General features: G+C 57.2%; 5 protein-coding genes across 5 annotated transcripts; 3 read left to right on the top strand and 2 right to left on the bottom strand.

Moving 5' to 3' along the window:
• Nucleotides 1-57: 57 nt before the first annotated feature.
• PHYSODRAFT_287339 (hypothetical protein) lies at nt 58-596 on the bottom strand (the record flags this gene model as incomplete). The annotated part of the gene is given in 2 exon segments (XM_009535781.1): nt 58-88; nt 104-596. Coding segments are annotated over 2 exon segments (500 nt in total), but the record flags the coding sequence as incomplete, so codon positions are not given.
• Nucleotides 597-2,562: 1,966 nt separating this feature from the next.
• On the top strand, nt 2,563-4,572 carry PHYSODRAFT_520064 (hypothetical protein; the record flags this gene model as incomplete). Its single annotated transcript, XM_009535782.1, has 1 exon — nt 2,563-4,572. The coding sequence occupies one exon, from the start codon at nt 2,563-2,565 to the stop codon at nt 4,570-4,572; it is 2,010 nt and encodes a 669-aa protein (XP_009534077.1).
• A 6,566-nt stretch (nt 4,573-11,138) lies between these two features.
• On the top strand, nt 11,139-11,862 carry PHYSODRAFT_338046 (hypothetical protein; the record flags this gene model as incomplete). Its single annotated transcript, XM_009535783.1, has 2 exons — nt 11,139-11,350; nt 11,400-11,862. 2 exons carry the CDS (start codon nt 11,139-11,141, stop codon nt 11,860-11,862), a joined length of 675 nt encoding a protein of 224 aa, XP_009534078.1.
• Nucleotides 11,863-12,354: 492 nt separating this feature from the next.
• Nucleotides 12,355-12,930, top strand: PHYSODRAFT_521109 (hypothetical protein; the record flags this gene model as incomplete). Its single annotated transcript, XM_009535784.1, has 1 exon — nt 12,355-12,930. The coding sequence occupies one exon, from the start codon at nt 12,355-12,357 to the stop codon at nt 12,928-12,930; it is 576 nt and encodes a 191-aa protein (XP_009534079.1).
• A 222-nt stretch (nt 12,931-13,152) lies between these two features.
• PHYSODRAFT_518839 (hypothetical protein) lies at nt 13,153-20,469 on the bottom strand (the record flags this gene model as incomplete). The annotated part of the gene is made up of 2 exons (XM_009535785.1): nt 13,153-20,285; nt 20,388-20,469. 2 exons carry the CDS (start codon nt 20,467-20,469, stop codon nt 13,153-13,155), a joined length of 7,215 nt encoding a protein of 2,404 aa, XP_009534080.1.
• Nucleotides 20,470-20,895: the final 426 nt, after the last annotated feature.

Here is a 20,895-nt window from a genome sequence, read left to right on the forward strand (position 1 = left end):
GTATTACGATGCAGCGACAGCATATAGAAGCACGTACTTGTCTCGAATAAAACATGAAAACACAATTTCTTGTCTTCATACCAAAACGCGACATTCTTGTTGCCGATGCAGCGCGTAGGATCGTAGTATCCAATGCGTAACGTCGCCATCCAGTACAGTTTGCAGCGAATCCCTTTCGTGTTCAGCGCGTTGCCAACGGATCCAGTGACAAGCCACAATCCAGTTTGTGCGTGTTCTTGCTCCGGAACCACCACCAGCACGTGAATCTGGTCCGTTGATGGCTTCAGCATGCCCTTCAACACTTTCTGCAGGCCAGACTCCCCCTGTAGCTCCTTCTCTTCGCTTGTTAAAGCCTCAACTGCGACAGTCTTCTCGCCCTTCTTCAGCTTCTTCACATCTTCTGAGTCGGACACGAGCCACGCGCCGCCCTCCGTCTTCGCCAGGAAGAGCTGCAGCTCGTCAGCAGGGAACTGGTACATCTTCTCCGCCTTGATCGCCTTCTTCAACGCGGAAACCGATGCACCCGCGTCGATATCCACCTCGAACGCACTGCCCGCCGCACCAACGATCGCACAGAAGAGCTTCACCATCTTTCCTCGAGCCGGCAGATTCTGGAATGAGGAAGAAGGATGTAGAATTTCTGGCGTACTTAAGCGAACATGAAGGTGTGTGACATAGATTTTCAACCAATGATGAGACGCCACGTCGCGCTGGTCCGAACTACTAGTAAAATCTGCCGGCGTAATGTTCTATTGGTTTATCAATGTGGTTTGAACGAGCGGTCCCGAAACGCCCTAAGGTCCAAAAGACGTGGCTCTCGCTATAAAGTGGGCGTCGTCAAATCAACGTCTATTAGATCTGACCGGTTTAGAGGTTCTAAAACTACCCTCATATCGAAAAGACGTGGCTCTCGCTCTCAAGTGGTCGAGAGGGGTCGTCGTTGAAATCGCTGCTGTCCCGAAAGAAGGTTTCAGGAATGTTCTCGGTGGTAAATTACGGTAAGGAAAAAAACTGCCGGCGTAATGTTCCGTGACCCACTACTTTCGAGAGTGAAGCATTTCTTCACCCGCTCAAGTCTTCTCAAGGGGTTATGAAGATTGAGCTACCGCGTTTCAAGTTGACATTCAGCGCCAACGATAACGCACAGTTCGAGTCGGAGGAGCACAAAGGATACGTTTTGTCAACGCGCCAGCAGCTCGATGATTTCTTGCCCCGCTTTAGTCAGTACTTGGTACTGGAGCTGAAAGACATATCCGACACGTCGAGGGCGGTATACCGCATACTTCTTCCGGTTGGTCCCGTTGAAGAAAAAGGTATGGTACTTCTACTCAAGCGGATACCCATGTGGATGTTGCGTGCTACGATATTCACCGCCGACTGAAAACGTTCGAGACTGAGACGATCAGCGCAAGACTGCAGCTGGCTGCTGTTTGCACACGTGCTGGAACAAATGTGCCGAGTAAGCGCTTGCAAATGACCGGCGCCGAAGAAGCAGTGGAATTACTGCGAGCATGCCGATCAAGTCGACCATTTTCTAGATTTGAGCGAGAAACTTTGCTGACGATATACAAGTTAAGTTACCGCCCCACAGGAAACCTGCAAGCATATTTGGCCAAGAACACCGCGTCACTCTTAGCCAAGGACGTTCTTCGAATCGCTATTGGGATCGGGCTCGCTGTGGAGTACCTGCATTCATGATCCCCACCGCTTCTCCATCGCGGAATTCGGTCGCGGAATGTCCTTCTCACGAAGGCTTTGAAAGCTAAACTTGTCGGATTTGGCTTGAGTCGCAGCCCACAGGAGCATTTAGAGGCGGGGGCCACCAAGACGGAAGTTGTCGAAGGCAAGAGATACTCAGAACAGGCAGACATTTACTCGTTCGGCGCGGTGCTATCGGCACTTGACAGGGGTATGGCCATCAATGAGGCACCGACGACTGGAGAGAAAAACCGCTTCCAGATCTGGGCAAACGCGATGTCGAGAATCCTACGCCCTAGCTTCTCGGACGAATGCCGTCAGCGAATTCGCCAGATCAGCGCGGCATGCTGTCAAATTGACCCAGTGCAGCGCCCAACGGCGCCTCAAGTTGTGAAGATGCTCAAGGGAATTGTTTAGAAAACTATCTCATAGATTAAAGAAACTGTTGTTTGAAAACCTAAAAGTCATAGTCTTTGAATAGTGGTGTTTGCGTGGACATTTCGACAATATGATATTGCAAGCGATTGTCAGTAAGGACTTCACTCTAATCTCATTTGGGGGAAACCTGAGCGGCGGATAGATTTCAATTTCATGACCCAAGTGCTTCCTGCAGATCTACGAAGGAACGGGGTGGCTAATGAACTAGCAGATCACCTCCGAAGGGCTAACTATAGAGGACAACGGATAGCAGCAAACGTCCGCCGATTATTTGACGCTGATGCCAAGCCATGCGAAGAGGAGCCCACACTATCCCATGCACCGCGATGGGCCAAATTGAGTACAGCTAGCTCGGACATCGCTCATTGTGCCTTTCTCCTCCTCCGTTATAGACACCGTCGATTCTCCTAGAAACCTTCGACTGCCATGAAGACGAAGGTGGACTCCAGACGCCACCTCGAGTCGTCTGCCTCGTACACGAACGCGGTGCTGCCGTCGAACTCCACCTACTTTCAATTCGACGGGACGAATTCGGACCTCGCGAGGCAGTTGTACCTGCGCGCGAAAGCTGGCGACTCTGCAAAGCCCTTCACGAACTTCCAAGTGCCCGACAAGATCCAACAACGGCTCAACGACCTCAACATTGGCTGGGACGGTCTGTCGGGCAACGCTCAGCTTGCGCTGCTGTGGGATACGGGATTTGGCATCACACTGGACAGCAAACCGGTGCAGATGTGGACGCTAGGAGGCCACTCCATGGCGGACCTTGCCATTCCGTTGGTGCAGTTTCAAGACGTTGGGTGTACCGAGATGAACTGCACGCAGCCAGACAACACCACAAGCTACAGCAACCTGTACTGCAACGGCGAGCAAATGCTCAACGCCGCGCGATGCGTCATGGACGACTTCACAGATCCCGTGGGAATCCACGGCGCTATGTGGATCACCGGCGGAAACCCAAAGTCGATCCCGGTTCCGCGGGTCAGGAAGCACGAGTGGGAAGAGGACTCGACCAAGATCCCGTACACTGTACTCGCTGTTCACACGGTGGACAAGAATGACGAGCCAGCGTACGGCGTGTGTCCAAGTAAAGACGAAAATGACGGGTACGGATCGCTCGTGTTGTCCTGCTATTCGTCCTTGAAGGTGTCGGATGACGTGCGTAGTGCCATGGAGGAAGTACAGGGCACTCCGTGGGTGTCTCGATGGCTCGTGGAGGACTATTCAGGCGCATCAACATCATCAACCGACAGCAAAAACGGGTTCAACATGCTGTTCCTCGTGCCCATCGTTGCCGGTACGGTGATCGTCGTTGGCCTCGTCGGCCTCGTCGTATTCATCAGGCATCGGCGAAGTAAAAATGCTTCGAACAACTCTCCGAACGAAAACCTTGGCTCCCCCAACAGCTTGTACCACGGCAACAATATGGACACCCCTGCAGACTACAACAACGCCCGTGGACGCCCCACCAACGAGACTATTCAAAACACAGATACGTCTTCAAGTGCCAACACGTGGAACGGACTAAGGCGCACGTCTACTTTGGGCGAGAATCTGAGCTCCGAGTCGAACGGCACGCTCAAAACGCTTTTGGGCAGCGAGTATTTAGTAGGGAAGCGCATTCCCTACGAGGCCATCCGCTTCGAGCGAGCGCTCTCGAAGGGAGCCTATGGAGAGGTGTGGGTCGGCGAACTCCAAGGTCAACAGGTCGCGATCAAGCGCCTATTTCAGAGCAAAAAGAATCGAGCGGAAGATGTGGAGGAGTTTGCGAAAGAAATCGAGCTAAGCGCCAGCTTGGTGCACCCAAACATCGTCGCTTTCGTGGGTGTAGCGTGGAACAGCCTGAACAACTTGGTGATGGTGCTCGAGTTCTTCCCCTTGGGAGATCTCCAGGGATATCTGGCCAAGAACGCTGACTTGCTCACGTGGGCCAAGGACAAGATTGACGTGGCGATTGGGGTCGGTCGTGCACTGGCGTATCTCCACGCCCGCGAGCCGCCTCTGATCCACCGGGACCTCAAATCAAAGAACATTTTGCTGACACGGAAGCTCGAGCCCAAACTCATCGACTTTGGCGTGAGTCGCGGGCGAGAAGAGTACTCCATGACGGCCGGTGTCGGCACCCCGTACTGGACGGCCCCCGAAATCCTGGAGGGAAGGCGATATACCGAGCAGGCAGACATCTACTCGTTTGGGGTGGTGCTCTCGGAGCTCGATACCTGCAAGCTTCCGTACCACGACGCGTTGACTCAGGACGGACAGAAACCCAAGCCGTTCCAGATCTTGGCGGACGTGATGGCGGGCACGCTGCGTCCGAGCTTTTCGGAGAGCTGCCCGCGACGAATTCGTCGCATTGGTGTCGCGTGCTGCCAACAAGACCCAGCAAGACGCCCCACTGCTGCTCAAGTAGTCGTGATGCTGGAAGGGGGAGATTGAGAGCGTTAATTAAAAGCTACTCGTCTATGAGATCGGCTCTAGACGCAACGTTTGCAACGATTAGCCCATTCGATTCGTTCGAACAGGGTGGAACCATATCCATAACTTAGCAGGAGGAACGAATGATAAAGTATTATCTAGGGGTCTTCTTCTTCAGCAAAAAATCGCCCAGCTGCTTCTCCAATGGCAATCTCTCACCTGCCGAACGTTCATACACCACGACAAGTCCAGGCTGAGCAACACCCAATTGACCACTTTACCACCCCGCGGACATCCGGCCGGGCCCTATTGCGATCAACTGTTTGATTCACTTACCATTGGCACCACCGCTACCGCTGTCACTCCGTCTCAAGCCTCATACGTTCGGTTTCTCCTTCCTCGTGGCCATTTACCTGAAGACACCGAGCAGCTACGAATGACTCTCGACAGTGGGGCACGTTCGCGATACCTGAAAGTGGCGCCGCTGCCATCGCATGAAGCCTTCTTTGCCTTTGACGGAACAGTAAGTACCGAGTCGATTTCTAGTGGCGCAAAGTGGCATCTGTTGCTGAGAAGGCTGCGCTGAGAAGGCTATTAGCGAGTACCAGTCACGTGCACGAAGCAGCTAGTGTACGTGATGACCATCGTCAAAGTGCAACGAGCGACACGCAGCAAGTGTAGCCAAGGCTCTGAGTGCCAGGATGCTTCCAAGGACCAACAGAGCTTCAAGGAGAGACGACCCAGCAGCAAGGACTACAACAGGAACAGGATCGAGGACGGACGACGCAAGGAGGGTACGCAAGTACTGGTAAAGATATCCGAAGCGGCGGCGAAAGATAGCGAGTAAGATCGGGTAGGTCTTGCGCATGGATAGGAAGTGTGTGTTTGCTGGCTCATTCAACTGAAACCATGGTTACCAGAAAAATCCAATCCCCTTTGCGTAATGAATACTTCCCCACACATACCTACTAAAAGGTCTTTAACTATTAAGTAATTCACTTTAGTACTTCAGTGATTTCTCCAGACTAAGATAATAAATGAGACTATCAGAGCGGAGAGGATTGAAGGAAGAGACATTGTCACTCCACTGGAAATACCTCACTCTCGTGAAGTACCAGTTAGTGATGGCGGGTCACGTCTGAAGCTGTGCAGTATCCAGTATAGGGCCGGAGCTGGGCGGAATCCCCCCCCTGAACCCACCGCACGCTGTCTGGCAAACGTCATTGTTGAATTTGCGATCTGCACGATGGACTACGAGGACGAGGTGAGCTCGGGATATCCATGCTGTCAGCTACGGAGGCCGGGATGATTGGGCCACTAATAACTTCGAACGGTGCACGCAGTACCCACTGCATGAGGCCATCAACCGAGTGGCGGATGATCGCCGCCAGTGGCTCGAAGACAAAGGACTGGACGTGGAATCGGTACCTGACCAGAAATTTCGACCGGGTGGAGCGTTGAGCTCTTCTTACAACTAACGAGGGTGTTGGTGCTGTAGTGGGTCGTGGAAGGAGGGCTGAAGGAGCTCCTCAAGCACCTCGGCAGCACGAGGGACATTTCGGTGCGTCAAATGCTGGTCGATGTTGCCCAAAAGAGAACAATCACCAACTAACTTGACAAAATATCAGGAGAGCGAGTTGAAAGCGAAGTGGCAGGAACTCGACACAACTGCCGCAAACGAGCTTGAGGCTGTACTCACGAAGACTCCCACCATCGTCGACGTCCCGAACGATGTACGCATCATATATCGCACCCGTTGTCTAACGGTAGAAGACAGTAAATTGACATGTCATTTTGTACTTCAGGTTGGAACCACAGCGTTGCGGTTAGCGGTCGACAAGGGGAACACGGCAGCTGTTGCAGTGTTGCTGAAGCATGGGGCCAACGAGGCGGCTGCGAAGGAGGTACCTTCCGTTTCTTTTTAGTAATGTTACGTAGGCGAGTCTCGGGTGGCTGACTTCGCGCTGAATGCAGTACGGGAGCACGGTACTCCACGTTGCAATCCAGAACGGCGACAAGGGAATGGTTGAGTTGCTGCTAAACAATGGGGTCGAGTTGATGGCCAAAGAGGAGGTACGTGTCCACGAGATCGCTCGCGTGACGTGTGTATATGTGGATCTTACGTTGTTTGGTGGTGGTGGTGTTTGGAACAGTATGGCAGCACGACGCTCCACACGGCGGTACGAAGCGAAAACGTGGAAATGGTCAAGATGCTGTTGGAGAAGGGCGCGGATATCAAGGCTACAGAGGAGGTATGCTCGCAGCAACGGTGCACATATATTACAATGATTTTCATGTCTGAGTGGGCTATTTCGTGTAAAATTTCAGGGTTGTGGCACCGCCCTGCATGTGGCAGTGAGCAGTGGGAAGTGGGAGATGGTCGAGCTGTTGCTGAACAAAGGCGCCGACGTGACTGCTACAGAAGAAGTATGTACTGTGGGGTATCTTGTATCGTTTGGCTTCGTGGTGACTCAATGGTTTTTTCTCGTAGGATGGTAGAACTCCGCTTCACGTAGCAGCTTGCTACCGGAGCACGACGATTGCCCGATTGTTGTTGGGCCGCGGTGCCAGCATCACCGACGTGACTAAGGTAGGTGGCTCGATGCTGCAGACACTTACTACGAGATTAACTTTGCATGACGCGGTGTCTGACAACGCAGAATCGTAGGACGGTGCTCCATTTCGCGGCATGTTACAGCAACACGAATATGGTCGAGTTGTTGTGGAAGAAAGCTGCGGATGAGGAGGCTACGAAAGAAATCGACGAAGTGGACGAGGTATGGCTGCCATGTTCAGCTCTTCGTATATGTTTGATCTAACCTCTGTGTATTTGATTTATTGTAGAACGGCAACAACCCTCTCGGCCACATGATTTCAGCTCTGCATGACGTGGACGACGAAAGTGTCGCCGTCGCCCACTTCCTCTGCTCTCAAGGATCACAGCCAGAGCTGCAACTGTCATCACGCAGCACGCCACTGCAAGACCATCAACTGGGCTTACAAGCGATCACGCAGTACTGGGGCCGCCGTTTCCAGCAGGGGAAGCCGCTGATGAGAGTTCGATCTGAAGTCGTCAAGAGTGGCGAGGTTGGTGTTAACTCGTACCTAAAGGCGTTGGAGACCGCTACTGCCGGAGATTTTGTGTATCGCTCAAAGATTTGTGTCGTGGGTCCAAGCACGTGGGGGAAGACAACGCTCGTGAAGATGATGCGGGATGAAACCTCGTCGGCTGCTGACTACGACGACCGAACCATTGGGATTGATCTCTTTTCGTTCACGTTTGAGAGTGAGGAGCAGACTGGAAATGGCGAGCCTCCCACAAGCGATCTCGTAGTACAAAAGAAGTCGCACGACGTCACTTTTTGGGACTTTGCGGGCCAAGACATCTACCAGGTGGCGCACGCGCTTTTCTTCTCGCGGCGCACATTGTACCTCGTGTGCATTCACTTGGGGCGCTACGTAGAGAAGATCCGAGAGGCGCGTGCGCTGCCGGATATGGAAGGCGAGGAAATCCTGCGGCGCTTCTTTGAAGAGAACGTGCTCCGATGGATGCGGTTGGTTCTGCTTCGCCAGCCAGACGCGCAGTTCAAGATGGTTGGAACTCATTGCGATCTCGTAGCGGAGGGGCGCGACTTGAAGGAGATTAAGAACGACGTGCAGCTGCGTCTCAAAGCCTTTTTGGACGATGACGAGCGACAAGTGGAGATCTCGCCAACTGCCATCGCTGCTATGAGAAAGCAGTTCAAAGAGGAGCTGACGACCACCGGCACTGGGAAGAATTGTCGCGAGTCTATAGAAACAGCGAAGAAATGCATCGAGGGTGTCATCGCCGCCGATGAGAACCTCAGCTTCGAGACGCCACCTCTGCACACTCAAGTCTTCGAGTGCATTGTCAAGCTGCGAAGATCGGCGGCCGGCAAGCCAAGACAGAAACGATTTGCGGAGGTGATCAAACCAGTAATTACGCTGAGCAAGTTTCTGATGGACGAGCTCAGCATAAAGGACTCTGATGACTGCCACGGCATCCTTCGTATACTGCACAATTTGGGGGAAGTGGTGTGGTACCACGAGGACACGTCGCGCGAAACCAAGCAGAAGCGCGGCGAGAAGAGATTCTCCGAGTATATCATTTTGGACCCGACCATTATGCTCGACATCGTGAGTGAGGTGGTCAACCACGTGTACGAAGGCGAGCAAGGTGCCGACTATGATGCGTTACGGAAGGATGGCACGCTTCGGCACTCGTTGCTGATGCAGTTCCCATCCTGGAAGGCTTTGCACCAGGACATGGTGCCGCTCTTCAAGCAACTGCTGGTACAGTTGAAGCTGGCGTACCCAGCTAACAGCGTGGAGAGCCTCGACACCGGCGACATGATCGTGCCGGCGTATTGGAAGACGAAAAAGGTGGCCCAAGGGGTGGTCCACCGCTTGTTGGCGAGAACACAATCCATCCTGGACCAAACGTGCGGCAGCGGAACCTATGTCGCGCAGTGGCAGTACTCGTTACCGGTCAGCGTGTCGGAGACCATCTTTGTCAACTTCGTCGTGCAGTGCTACCGCTCGGATGTCAGACGTGAGGTGGGAACAACGTTCCTCGATTGTGTTGTCCCGGGCGAGTTTGTGGGCAGCATCAAGTTTACCCCCCAAACACAGAACCAGTGTGATGATATCACGATCAGAGTTGATGCGTCGACGGCCGAGATCGCGTGGGCAGAGATGCAGTACTTTGTCGTTGCCATGGAGCTAGTTCTGAAAGACTATCCTGGGTTGGAGTCCCCCGAGAAAAGACGCATCAAGCGATCTGTCATCTCCAGTGCTACTGGAGAAATCCACGGCGTTACGGACCTCATGAACAGTACTCGTCAGGAAGCCCACCTCCGCCAAGATTTACCGTGGCTACCTCCTGACTTCGCCTGGTTTCTTCAGTGCGCGTGGGAAACGGCCGGGCGACTCGACTATCTCCAGCTTAGTCGGGATCTGGCGGTGCTCAAGAAGCTCATTAGCAACGACAAAAAGCGTCAATACCCCGCGGTGTGGACGCTCACGCATGATCAAGACAAGAACAAGGTGGAGCTGCGCATGCACAGCGAACTCACGGGACTATGCTACCACGACCCACTGCAGATCGACGGACCCAGTTTCTTCGGCAGGTACGCAGACTTTATCAAGGTGAGCTCCTCGCTCAGACCTGTCTTGCGTATGGCGTACACAGGCACTAACCATTTGGTTAATCTGCAGGCCGGTATTATGTTACTATCCGTTGCGTCCGCCGCGATCCCCTTCGCCGTTGCAAGCGCTGCAGTGGGCATCCTGTTATCCGGTAAGTTACGTCAATTACTCATACAAACCCTTATCAATGTACAATTTTGACGATGTATTTGTGAGCAGAATCACTGAGTGCGGTAGATCGTGCCCGTCAAGTCCAAGACGTGCTGGGTGATTCACAGTTAAATGGGGGCAACGGCAACTCAAGTCTGGACCAAAACGCGCGGATGGCCAAACTTCGTGATATCCTGCTGCTGCACAGCCCAGCCTACGACGAGCTAACCGTTGGTGCAGTTTCCAAATTGTGCTGTGCCACTACGAAGGACGGCGATTACGTGTGGGTGCACTCGTCCGAGCTGGGAAGGCTCGATAGCCAGTATACGCCTCGTACGCCGATCACATTTTACATCAATGACGTGACAAATCTGCCCAAGCGCGATTTCTGGAACGTTTACTGCGAGTGGAAGATCACGAACGGGGCCGGCGCTATCAGGGACGGCAAGACAGACGCAGCGCTGGACTCGAGCGCAAGAGCGCTGTGGATTCGCGCCGCATTGGAGGTGGAGAATGTTCATTCCATTGCGGAGCTTCGCACGTGCACGCTGGAGGTTGTTGTGAAGCGACACCGGCGCTACACCGGCTGCTTCAGGTTCGTAGCGCGGACTACTGTTAGGTGGCTGATCTCGTCCTGCATGACCTTGTACTAACCAAGTTTTCGCTATTGTAGGCGTCATAAGGAAATCGCTCGGGTAGAGATCAAACTGAGCGACTGCGTTGGGGAGAATTGCAAGAATTTCGAGACGATCGAGATCAAACTGAAAGACACCCCGGCCCAGCCCTCTGTGACATGCAGCTTCGCAATCCCGCAGTCCAAGGACTAAGGACAGCAGCAACAAGAGCCTGGCAACAACCGCAGCAGCCAAAACTGCTTGAGTTGCTATTAACCGCGGCTACATGCCAACTTTCAAGCGCTTGTATTATACTGCCACGAGAAACTTCTAAGCAGTAAACTCACCGTCACGTTAAAAAAAATGCATCCGCTCTACTTAGATGATCTCATGATCAGCGTCCAGCAACATCCAGAACAAGACCGCATGATGGTGCAACTCGGAGAGAAATGAATCGAGGGGGATCTTAACTCGAGCCCAGGACAACGCGCGGATGGATAGTGTGTCAAGTGCCGTGATTCTTATCGCCCCAAGTATAGCATTGCAGCCTGGTAGTAGCAGCCAATGTCTTCGTGCGCCTGCTTGTGGTGAGGATGGATGCATTTTTGTTTTCACGCCGACACCTGCTTTCTCTCCTGCAGCTATACGACCATCATGAAGGCAACTTCGCTGCGAGTGTCGACTATGTCCAGCCTTGTTGCCGTTGCAGCATTTGCGAGCGGCGCACTTGGCGACACCAGTTTGTGCGTCCAGTCGACCAGCGAGGACTCCAAGTGCACCAAGGCGGGGCACGTGACGATCGACGTCTCACAGAACGGCTGCTACTCCAGTTGCCAGGCGTACAACACGCAGAGCGTCGACACTCAGTATTCCATCTACAGCGGAGCGGTCGCCGACGCAGCAGTCTACTTATAGCGACAGCGACTGCACGACTCCGAGTAAAACCCTCTACGCGGCCTTCTTGGCCGACGGCAAGTGCCACCGATTCAAAACCGGCTACGTGCAGGTTGTTCTGGGCAAGGACGGCACAATGTGGGCGCTAGTGTCGGACGTTGGCTGTGAGGCCAGCTTGTTGACGTCGTACTCGTTGTATTCGTTCAAGACGACGCACCTGGACAACGGAGACTGCGTCTCCCCCGGCTCTGGGACCTCGTTCAAAGCCACCTTTTCGGGAACCCTCCCGGCGGCTACGACGGTCATCACTGGAACAGAATCGACAGATACAACCGGGTCGACGTCAACAACATCGTCGACTACCACAGACGTGTCCACAGCGCACACGACAGCCACTTCTTCAGCGGCTTCAACTCTGGGGGATGTTCGACTTGTGACTGCCATGGCGGGATTCATTTCCGGCATTTTGCTAATAGGAGTGTAGTAGCCGATCGAACAATTAACATGCTCAGGATTTTTCAGGACGCTATTAACTAAAGTTAAATAGACAACTGTGATCATCATCATCAAAAACACTCATGAAGAAAAGGAAGAATCAAACATTATTGTACTAGTACGAAGTTATGCACTTCTTGAAAGACGAGCGAAGTCAACATCACAGCAGAATCCATTGCTTCTAGTAAAAAGGGATCGCATGGCAATTGGACTCAGCTATTTCCACCTCCCTGGGTTCAAAGACAAGATGCCGAGGTTTCTACATGAAACGGGGTCAGACCAATGGGTAAAATCGGATCGACAGTTATTTACTGACTGCAGTAGTCACCCCATTCCGGGACTACGTGAATCTAAATTCAGCTTTAATCGTGGGATGCAAATTAACGTTGTAGTCTCCCTCCTTGGTGGAGCTTTCTTCATTTTTGAATACTCATCTCCCCAAGCAACAAGAAATACGACTCCAGACGTCCATATCACGACAATGAAGCTTCTCCGGCAATGCAGTGGCTTCACCATCCTCGTGCTTCTGTTCCGAGTGATCAGGCCTGGTGCTGCCGTTAGCACTTCGAGTATCCATGAAGTCAACGAGAGTCCAACCTGTGACGAGAGATCCCTAGCCATGTTTTCGACGATTAATCCAATTCCGTGCGCCGCGACGACACCCTGCGTCGAAGAGACTGGCGATCTAGGCAACAGCTCTCTCTACGAATTCTGCAACTACACGCAACAGGAATGCCTCAAGGACGCGTATGGCGACACTCTGTACGTGCTGCTGGAGCACTACGACGACACCAACTGCGAGAAGCTTACGTCAACCGACGTTTACCGTGCGGACGGCAAGTGCCACAACAGCCTCAACTACGCGCTACAGGTTGTTGTCGACACTGACGGCACCGTGAGCATCAAGAGTAGGGCCAAAACGTGTGAGCTTGGCGACTGGGGCGATGTGATCAATCCTGTTCGGAAGGCGAACGTCAACACTGGTGCTTGCTTCCCCACGGATATCCACTCAGCGAAACTCTACTTGATCGACGGAACCAACGACACGTCCTCTTAGTTCCGACGGCACAACGAGCGCGGTTACCATAACGTTATCGTCTTCAACCTCGGCTCTCCACGTCAATCTATTGGCACTTGGGCTTACGATTTTAGCGATCTTCAACTTTATAGAGCTTTGATCTTCACGAAAATGTATTGAACGGGTAGTTGAAAAGAAAAAAAATGTAAGCTATCGACACGCTACTTACTCACCCGAAGCAAAACAAACATGCAAGCCAAGTTACACATACAACGCCTGGACGTGGCTGTGCTCTCCGTCTTCGCCGAACGCCTGGGCCTCCAAGGCCATCTCACCAGTCGACAGGAGGAGAGCTGCTGCAGGAGGGGCGTAGTCGTTAGTCGAGTTGCTGTACGTGCACGCGCGCCACTCCATCGTCGCCTCGCAGAAGTCGCTGCACGTGTACGGGTCGTCCAGGATCACGCGTGTGCGGGTCTGCATGCCGTAGCTGTCACAGCCCGTCGTCCAGCTCGACCACGCGCCCATGGTGCACGTCAAGCCGGCGCACGAACCGGTCTCGGTCAACGCAGGACACGCCATGCCGCCGTTGGTAGCAGCCGTCACCACCTTGCGCGTACGCGTGCGCGTGCCGGTCTTGCTGGCGCACTTGGTCCAGTCCGACCACGCGGTGACCGTGCAGTTCGTCGGCGTCGGCATCTTGCACGGGGACGTCTCAGTCAGGCACGGGCACTCGATGCCTCCGTACGCTGGGCTCACCGTGATCTTCCGCGAGCGCGTCGAGGTCAACGTCGCTGCGTTGCAGGCCGACCATGAGCCCCACGAGCCGACCTGGCAGTTCACCGGATCGCACGCCGCCGTGTCCGTCGTAGGAGAACACGCCGCTCCGCCGTAAAGCGGCTGCGTCGTCACTGTGCGTGTGCGCGTCTTGAGTCCGGACGTAGCGTTGCAAGCTCCGAAGGCGCTCCAGTCGCTGACCTTGCAGTCGATGGGGTTGCAGAAGCCCTGCTCCGTCGTGCTCGGGCACGCGCTTCCTCCGTACATCGGCGCGACTTGAACCGTGCGCGATCTCGTCTTGACTCCGGTCGCCGGGTCGCACGGCGTCCAGGCGCCGAAGTCGTTCATGACGCAGTCCACGCGGTCGCAAGGCGCCGAGTCCGTCAGTGCCGGGCAGCAGGCGCCGCCGTACTTGTCTTTCTGCAGGACATCGCGACTGCGCGTCTTGTTGCCGCTGCTGGAGTCGCACGTGCCCCATGAGCTCCACTCACTGACGACGCAGTTCACCGGGTCGCAGGTCGCGTTCTGGAGCTGGTCGGGACACGCGAGTCCGCCGTACTTTGGCGCCACCAGGATCGGACGCGACCGGGTCTTGACTCCCGCGACGTCGTTGCACGGGCTGTACTCGGTCCAGTTGCCCATTTGGCAGTTGACAGGCGGCGCAGTCTCCGAGTCCAGCGTGACGTCGCAGGGCGAGCCACCGCGCACCGGAGGCTGAATCACAGCGCGCTTCCTCGTGCGCACTCCAGTCACGACGTCGTAGTCGCTCCAAGGTCCCCACGAGTCCAACACACAGTCCACGGGTGGACAGACAGCCGTCTCCGTCAACGCGGGGCATTCAGCGCCGCCGTAGAGCGCCTTCTGCGTGATCGGGCGAGTGCGCGACGTGGTGGCGTCGGCATCCGTGCAGTTGGTCCAGTCACTGAAGGGCCCAACGGCGCACGGCACCGGGTCACACGGTGCTTCCTGCGTGAGGTCGGGGCACTTGCAGCCTCCGTACAGGTCGCGCTGCTTGACAGTACGCATGCGCGTCGTCTTGCCAGTGTCGGTGTTGCAGGAGCCCCACTCTGCCCAGTCGTTCACAGTGCAGTCCACGGGATCGCACGACTTGGTCTGGACGGTCTGGGGGCATGCCTTGCCGCCGTAAAGCGCGGCTTGCAGCACCGGACGAGTCAGCGTCCGCAGTCCCGAGCTCGCATCACAACCCGACCAAGTTGCGTCCCAGTCGCCCACCACGCAGTCCACCGGGTCGCAGTTCGTAAGATCTTCCAGCGCGGGACACGCCGCTCCACCGTACAAGGCGCGCTGCGAGACTTGGCGAGTACGAGACTTCTTGCCACAGCTCGAGTCGCACGTCGACCAGCTCGTCCAGTTCCCGACAGCGCAGTTGACAGCTCCACACGGAACTTCCTCGCGCGTGGGTCCGCATGCGGTGCCGCCGTAAAGCGCGGCTTGCACCACCGACCGCGTACGGAACGAGTTGGTGTCGCTGCCGTCGCTCTTGCAGACGCTCCAGTCGGACCAGGGTCCCATGACGCAGTTCACCGGGTCGCAAGCGGCCGACTCCGTTAGCGATGGGCACGCGAGGCCTCCGTACTTGGGCTGCGTACTGATTGTACGCCGACGCGTCTTGGTTTGAGACGCAGCGTCGCAGCTCTCCCAAGCACCCCACGGACTCATTACGCAGTGAATCGGGTCACACAACAGGTCGTTCGTCAGGTCGGGACACGCTGCGCCATTGTACAGCGGCTTCTGCACCACAGTGCGCGACTTGGCCTTCTTGAACGTCACGGCGTCGCACGCGCCGTAGTCGCTCCAGTCTCCGACCTTGCAGTCCACTGGGTCGCAGGCGATGGTGCTGTTGAGAGCGGGGCAGGCGGCGCCTCCATGTCGAGGCACCTGAATAGCAGAACGAGTGCGCGTCCGCAGGCCCGTGCTCGCATCGCAGAGTCCGTAGTCGCTCCAGGGTCCGACGTCGCAGTTGATCGGAGGACAAGTCACGTCCTGCGTGAGGTCGGGGCACTCGGTACCTCCGTAGAGCGGCTTCTGCGTAACGCTGCGGGAGCGGTGCTGTTGCGGGTCGTCGGTATCGCACGACGTCCACGCGGACCACTCGCCGACGCTGCAGGGCACCGGATCACACTTCTTCTGCTGGACCAGCGCGGGGCACGCCAAGCCACCGTACAGCGCTTGCTGCGTGACGTTGCGCGTCTGCGTGCGCAGGCCCGTGGCAGCGTCGCAGTCGCTCCAGTCGCTCCAAGCGGACACGGCGCAGTTCACGGGCTCGCAGGGGCCCTCCATCACCAGCGCAGCGCATTCGGCGCCGCCGTACAGAGGCTTCTGCAGGATCTGCCGGCTCTTGTAGCGCTTGCCGCAGGTGTTGTCACACGCGCTCCAGTCGCCCCAGCTCGGGTCCACGATGCAGTCCACCGCGTCGCAAGGCTGGATGTCTTGAAGGGCGTCACAGGCCGTGCCATTGCGCTGAGGAGAGCGCTTGATGTCGCGTGAGCGCGTCTTGGTCCCCGTTTTGGCGTCACACGCCTGCCACTGCTTCCAGTCGCTCAGCTCACAGTTCACAGGCGGACACGTCCGCGTCTGCGTTACCACGTCGCACGCAGCTCCACCGCGTACGGCGTCCTGGACGATCGAGCGCTCGCGAGTCTGCGTGGGGGTGTCGTCCGTGCATACGCTCCAGTCCGTCCAGTCACTCAGAACGCAGTCGATCGACGGACAGTCGACGCTCTCACTGGTCCACGGACACTCGGCGCCTCCGAACGCAGCAGGCACCAGCACTGGGCGAGACCGCGACGACGCGATGTCGTTCAATCCACACGAGCTCCACTCGGTCCAATCGCCCACGACGCAGTCCACAGGGGGGCAAATATCCGTGTCGCCGAGGTCGGGACACTCGGTGCCACCTCGTACGGCAGGTTGGATGATGGTGCGGTTGCGGATCTTGACGAAGGTGTCGGGGTTGCAGTCGCTCCAGTCGCTCCAGTCACTCACCGTGCAGTTGATGGCCTCGCACGGCTGCTCGTCGCGCAACACAGGGCACTGCAAGCTCGCCACGAGGTCGTCGGTGTCGGAAATGCCGCAAGTCGAAGGAGGAGGCGGTTGTTGCACGATGGTCCGAGTTCGGAAGCGCGTGGGCGTGTCGGCCGTGCAGATGGACCAGTCGCTCCAGTCACTCACAATGCACTTCTGGCAGCTCCGCGTCTGCGTGAGCGGCGGGCAGGCTGTGCCACCGTTGGCCGGCTGCACCTGGACCGATCGGGATCTCGTCTGAGTGTTAGAGGCATTGTCGCAGTCGCTCCAGGGGCCCCACGGAGTCACGCCGCAGTTGACTGCGTTGCAGGGACCAGTCTCCTCCAGTGGCGGGCACGCTTTGCCTCCGCCACGAGCCTCGGTCACAACTTGACGCGTGCGCTTCCGCTTGCCAGTGGAGTCACAAGCTCCGTACTGGGACCAACCGCTGACCTTGCAGTCGCGCGCGGGGCAGGAATCCGTTTGAGTGAGCGAGGGGCACGCTTTGCCCTTGCCTTTGGGCGACACGAGGACGGAGCGAGTCTTGGTCCGCTTCCACGTCGACTCGTCACAAGCTGCGTAGTCGCCCCAGCTCGAGACCTGGCAGTCCACGTTGGAGTTGCACGTCTTGGTCTGCATGAGGCTCGGGCACTTCTTGCCGCCGTCGGCGTCCTGCAGAACGGTTCGAGTGCGCGTCTTGATTCCAGAGTCGCAGGCGCTCCAGTCGCTCCAGTCCGTCACGGAGCAGTCCACCGGAGTGCAGCTCTGTGTGTCCTTGAGTGCCGGACACTTGGCGCCTTTACCCGACCGCGGAGTGATAACCTGGCGCGTTCGAGTGCGCCGCAACTTGCTCTTGGAGCAGCTTCCCCAGTCGCTCCAGTCTCCGACTTGGCAGTCGACGCTCGGCTTGCAGCTGCGAGTCTGCTGGAGGTCGGGACACGTCCTGCCTCCAGGACCAGCAGCTTGAGTCACATCGCGCGTGCGAGTTTGAGTGTTGGAAGCTGCGTCACACGGCGGGTAGTCCGACCACTCGCCCACCTTACAGTCCACGCGCTTGGGACAGCAGGGCTGCGAGCCCTGGAGCGCAGGACAGCACTTGCCGCCGTTCTTGGCTTCCGAGATGACCGAGCGGTTGTGCACGCGGACGAACAGCACGGGGTCGCACACTCCCCAATCGCTCCAGTCGCTCACGACGCAGTCCACCTTCGGCGCCGGTCGCTCTTCCATCAGGGGAGGGCACGCAGCGCCACCGTCGGGCTGCTGCAGCACCGTCCGGAACCGACGCTCCTTGCCGCTGGCTTTGCCGGTGCCGCTGTTGTCGCACGAAGCGAACGGCGACCAGGAGCTCACGATGCAGTCGGTCGGGGTGCAGACTTGAGTCTCCACGAGACTGGGGCACGCGGCGCCGCCGTAGCTGGCAGGCGTGATCAGGGAACGGCTGCGCGTGCGAGTCTTGGTGAGCGGGTTGCATCCGCTCCTCGCGGTCCAGTCGCTCACCTTGCAGTCCACAGGCTGGCACTTGTCTTCGTCGATAAGCGGCGGGCAGTCGGCACCTCCGTAGGCGCAGGGGGTCGTCACAGTGCGGCGACGCGTGCGCTTGCCGGTGATCGGAGAGCAGTCGCTCCACGTACCCCAACGACTGACCTGGCAGTCGATGGGGGCGCAGGCTACTGCTTCAATTAATGCTGGACATGCGGCACCACCGTCTTGAGGAGACGTCAAGACTACGCGAGAACGAGAGCGATGCTTGGTGGTAGGGTCGCAAGCCGAGTAGGGCCCCCACTCGCCCACGACGCAGTCCACCTTCTTGCACGTCGTCGTCTCCTCCAGAGCTGGGCAGGCTTTGCCACCGTCAGCATCGCGTAGAACGGTTCTACGGCGGCATTTCGTCGAGCCGAGGATCTCGAAGGGTCCCCACGGACTCACTTGGCAGTCGACAGGGTTGCAGTTCTGCTGGTCGACAAGCGGAGGGCACTCGGTTCCTCCGTACTTGGCTGGGTTCACGATAGTTCGAGTACGTTGGCGCACCTTGGACGCCGTGCAGGGCCCCCACGCAGTCCAGTCGCTCACTTGGCAGGGTACAGGCTCGCACGGAGCGATGTCTTCAAGCACAGGGCACGCAGCTCCGTCGCCGACGGGTTGCTGGGTGATAGTTCGCGTGCGCTTGCGGGTCATTGTACCGGCGTCACAGGCTCCGAACGGACTCCAGGCGCTCACTTGGCAGTCTCCACAAGCCACCAGCTCAACGAGGGCGGGACAAGCCGCTCCGCCGTCCTTCGGCTGCGTCACAACCGTTCGAGTGCGTCGCCGTTGGGTCCCGGGAGGACACGCGCCAGCTCCGTTGTCGTCCCAGACCCACTTGCTCACTTGGCAGTCCACGGGCTGGTATTGCACCTCCTCCACCAGAGGCGGACACGCCGCTCCGCCGTCGCACGCTCGGATCACCGACCGCGAGCGGCGCTTGTACTTGAGACCGCCCGTGTCCTTGACGAAGAACTCGAACGGGCTCCAATCGCTGACTGCGCAGTCTTGAGGGACGCACGCCTGGGTGTCGACGAGCGGCGGGCAGGCGGCGCCTCCGTAGCACGGAGTCGTCACCACGACGCGAGTGCGTTGGCGCTGCAGCGTCTTCGGGTCGCAGGATCCCCACGGCGTCCAGTCTCCCACCGCACAGGAGACCGGATCACACGGGACAGTGTCCACCAGCGCTGGACAATCAGCTCCGCCGTTAGCCGCCGCAGTGACCACCGTCCTCGACCGCGTCTTGGTGCCCGTGAGCGGGTTGCAGACGGAGAAGTCGGTCCAGGCACTCACCACGCAGTCGATACACGTCACAGTCTCTTGAAGAGCAGGGCAGACCTTACCGCCGTCTTGAGCGGCCGTGAGGATGTTTCGGATGCGAATCCGCAGCTTGGTCGTGGGGTCACACACTCCACTCCAGGACCAGGGGCTCACGACGCAGTCGATGGGGTTGCACGTCGCCTCCTCAACCAAAGCCGGACAGGGTTTACCCCCATCGGCCTGGCACGTGACTTCACGCGAGCGGGACTTCTTGAGGCCGATGATCTTCCACGGACTCCAGTCGCTCACGGCGCAATCCACGGGGCTGCAGGACTGGATGTCGATGAGGTTCGACGGACAGGGCGTGCCGCCGTACTGGGGCCACACCTGCACGTATCTCGAGCGCGTCTTCTTGCCCAGCAGGCAGAAGCTCCACGACGACCAGTCGCTCACGACGCAGTTGATGGGGTCACATGGGGCAGTGTCGACCAGCGCGGGACACGCGGCGCCTCCGTCCTGAGCGGGTAGAGTGATCTCGCGCGTGCGTGTCTTCTTCCCACACAGCGGGTTGCACTGCGAGAAGGCGGTCCAAGGCCCGACCTGGCAGTCCTGACGGACGCATGGCTGGGACTCCTCCAGCGCGGGACAGGCCGCTCCGTTGTTGAGGGGCCAGACGGTCACAACTCGACGGCGCGTCTTGGTCGTGGAGTAGGCGGAGTTGCAGCCAACGTAGTCGCTCCAGGGCCCCACTTGGCAGTCGATTGGAGGCAGGACGCTCTGGATGATGCTGGAGAGGCCGCCATAGACGGAGGTGCCTCCGTAGGCGGTTGTACTTGTGGTCCCTCCGTAGGCGGAGGTCCCTCCATAGGCAGATGTGCCGGTCGTGCCCCCGTAGGCCGGGGTGCCGCCGAAGAGACTCCAAAACGTGTCCTCTTCAGCCGACGAGGTAGACACTAGAGCCAGCGCCAAGGCGGCGAGGCGGAAGGGGTTCAGGTGCATGCCTCACGACTTGGGAACGGCTGGCGGTCGATTTGATTTGGTTGCTGTTGATGTTGGACGCTACGATGGACTTGTAGTTGACCGCTGAGAGCCTTCCTTGGGGTGAGCTGGACTCGGAGATTTCAGGAATGAGATGAATGGCATCGGGGCCTCCGCGCGTGCGGAGCTTCAATCCTCGATGCTTGTCAAAAAGCGATCTTTTCCTCCGTTGTTGAAGTTGTTGAAGCTTGTCATAGCGTGCGTTCGTTTGCAGCCGTCCGTTTGCGATCTTTCTTCTTAGCCGTCCGTTTGCGATCTTTCTCCACCGTGTGTTTTCTACACAATATCGTCTTGCTCTTGTTGATGCAGCCGGCAGAATTCTCCAAAGAGAGAATAACTGTTGCAACCTTCAGTCCTGCAACGGCGTCCGCCTCCATGCGGGATGCA

Source organism: Phytophthora sojae, assembly GCF_000149755.1.
Source record: "Phytophthora sojae unplaced genomic scaffold PHYSOscaffold_8, whole genome shotgun sequence".
Lineage (NCBI taxonomy): Eukaryota > Oomycota > Peronosporomycetes > Peronosporales > Peronosporaceae > Phytophthora > Phytophthora sojae.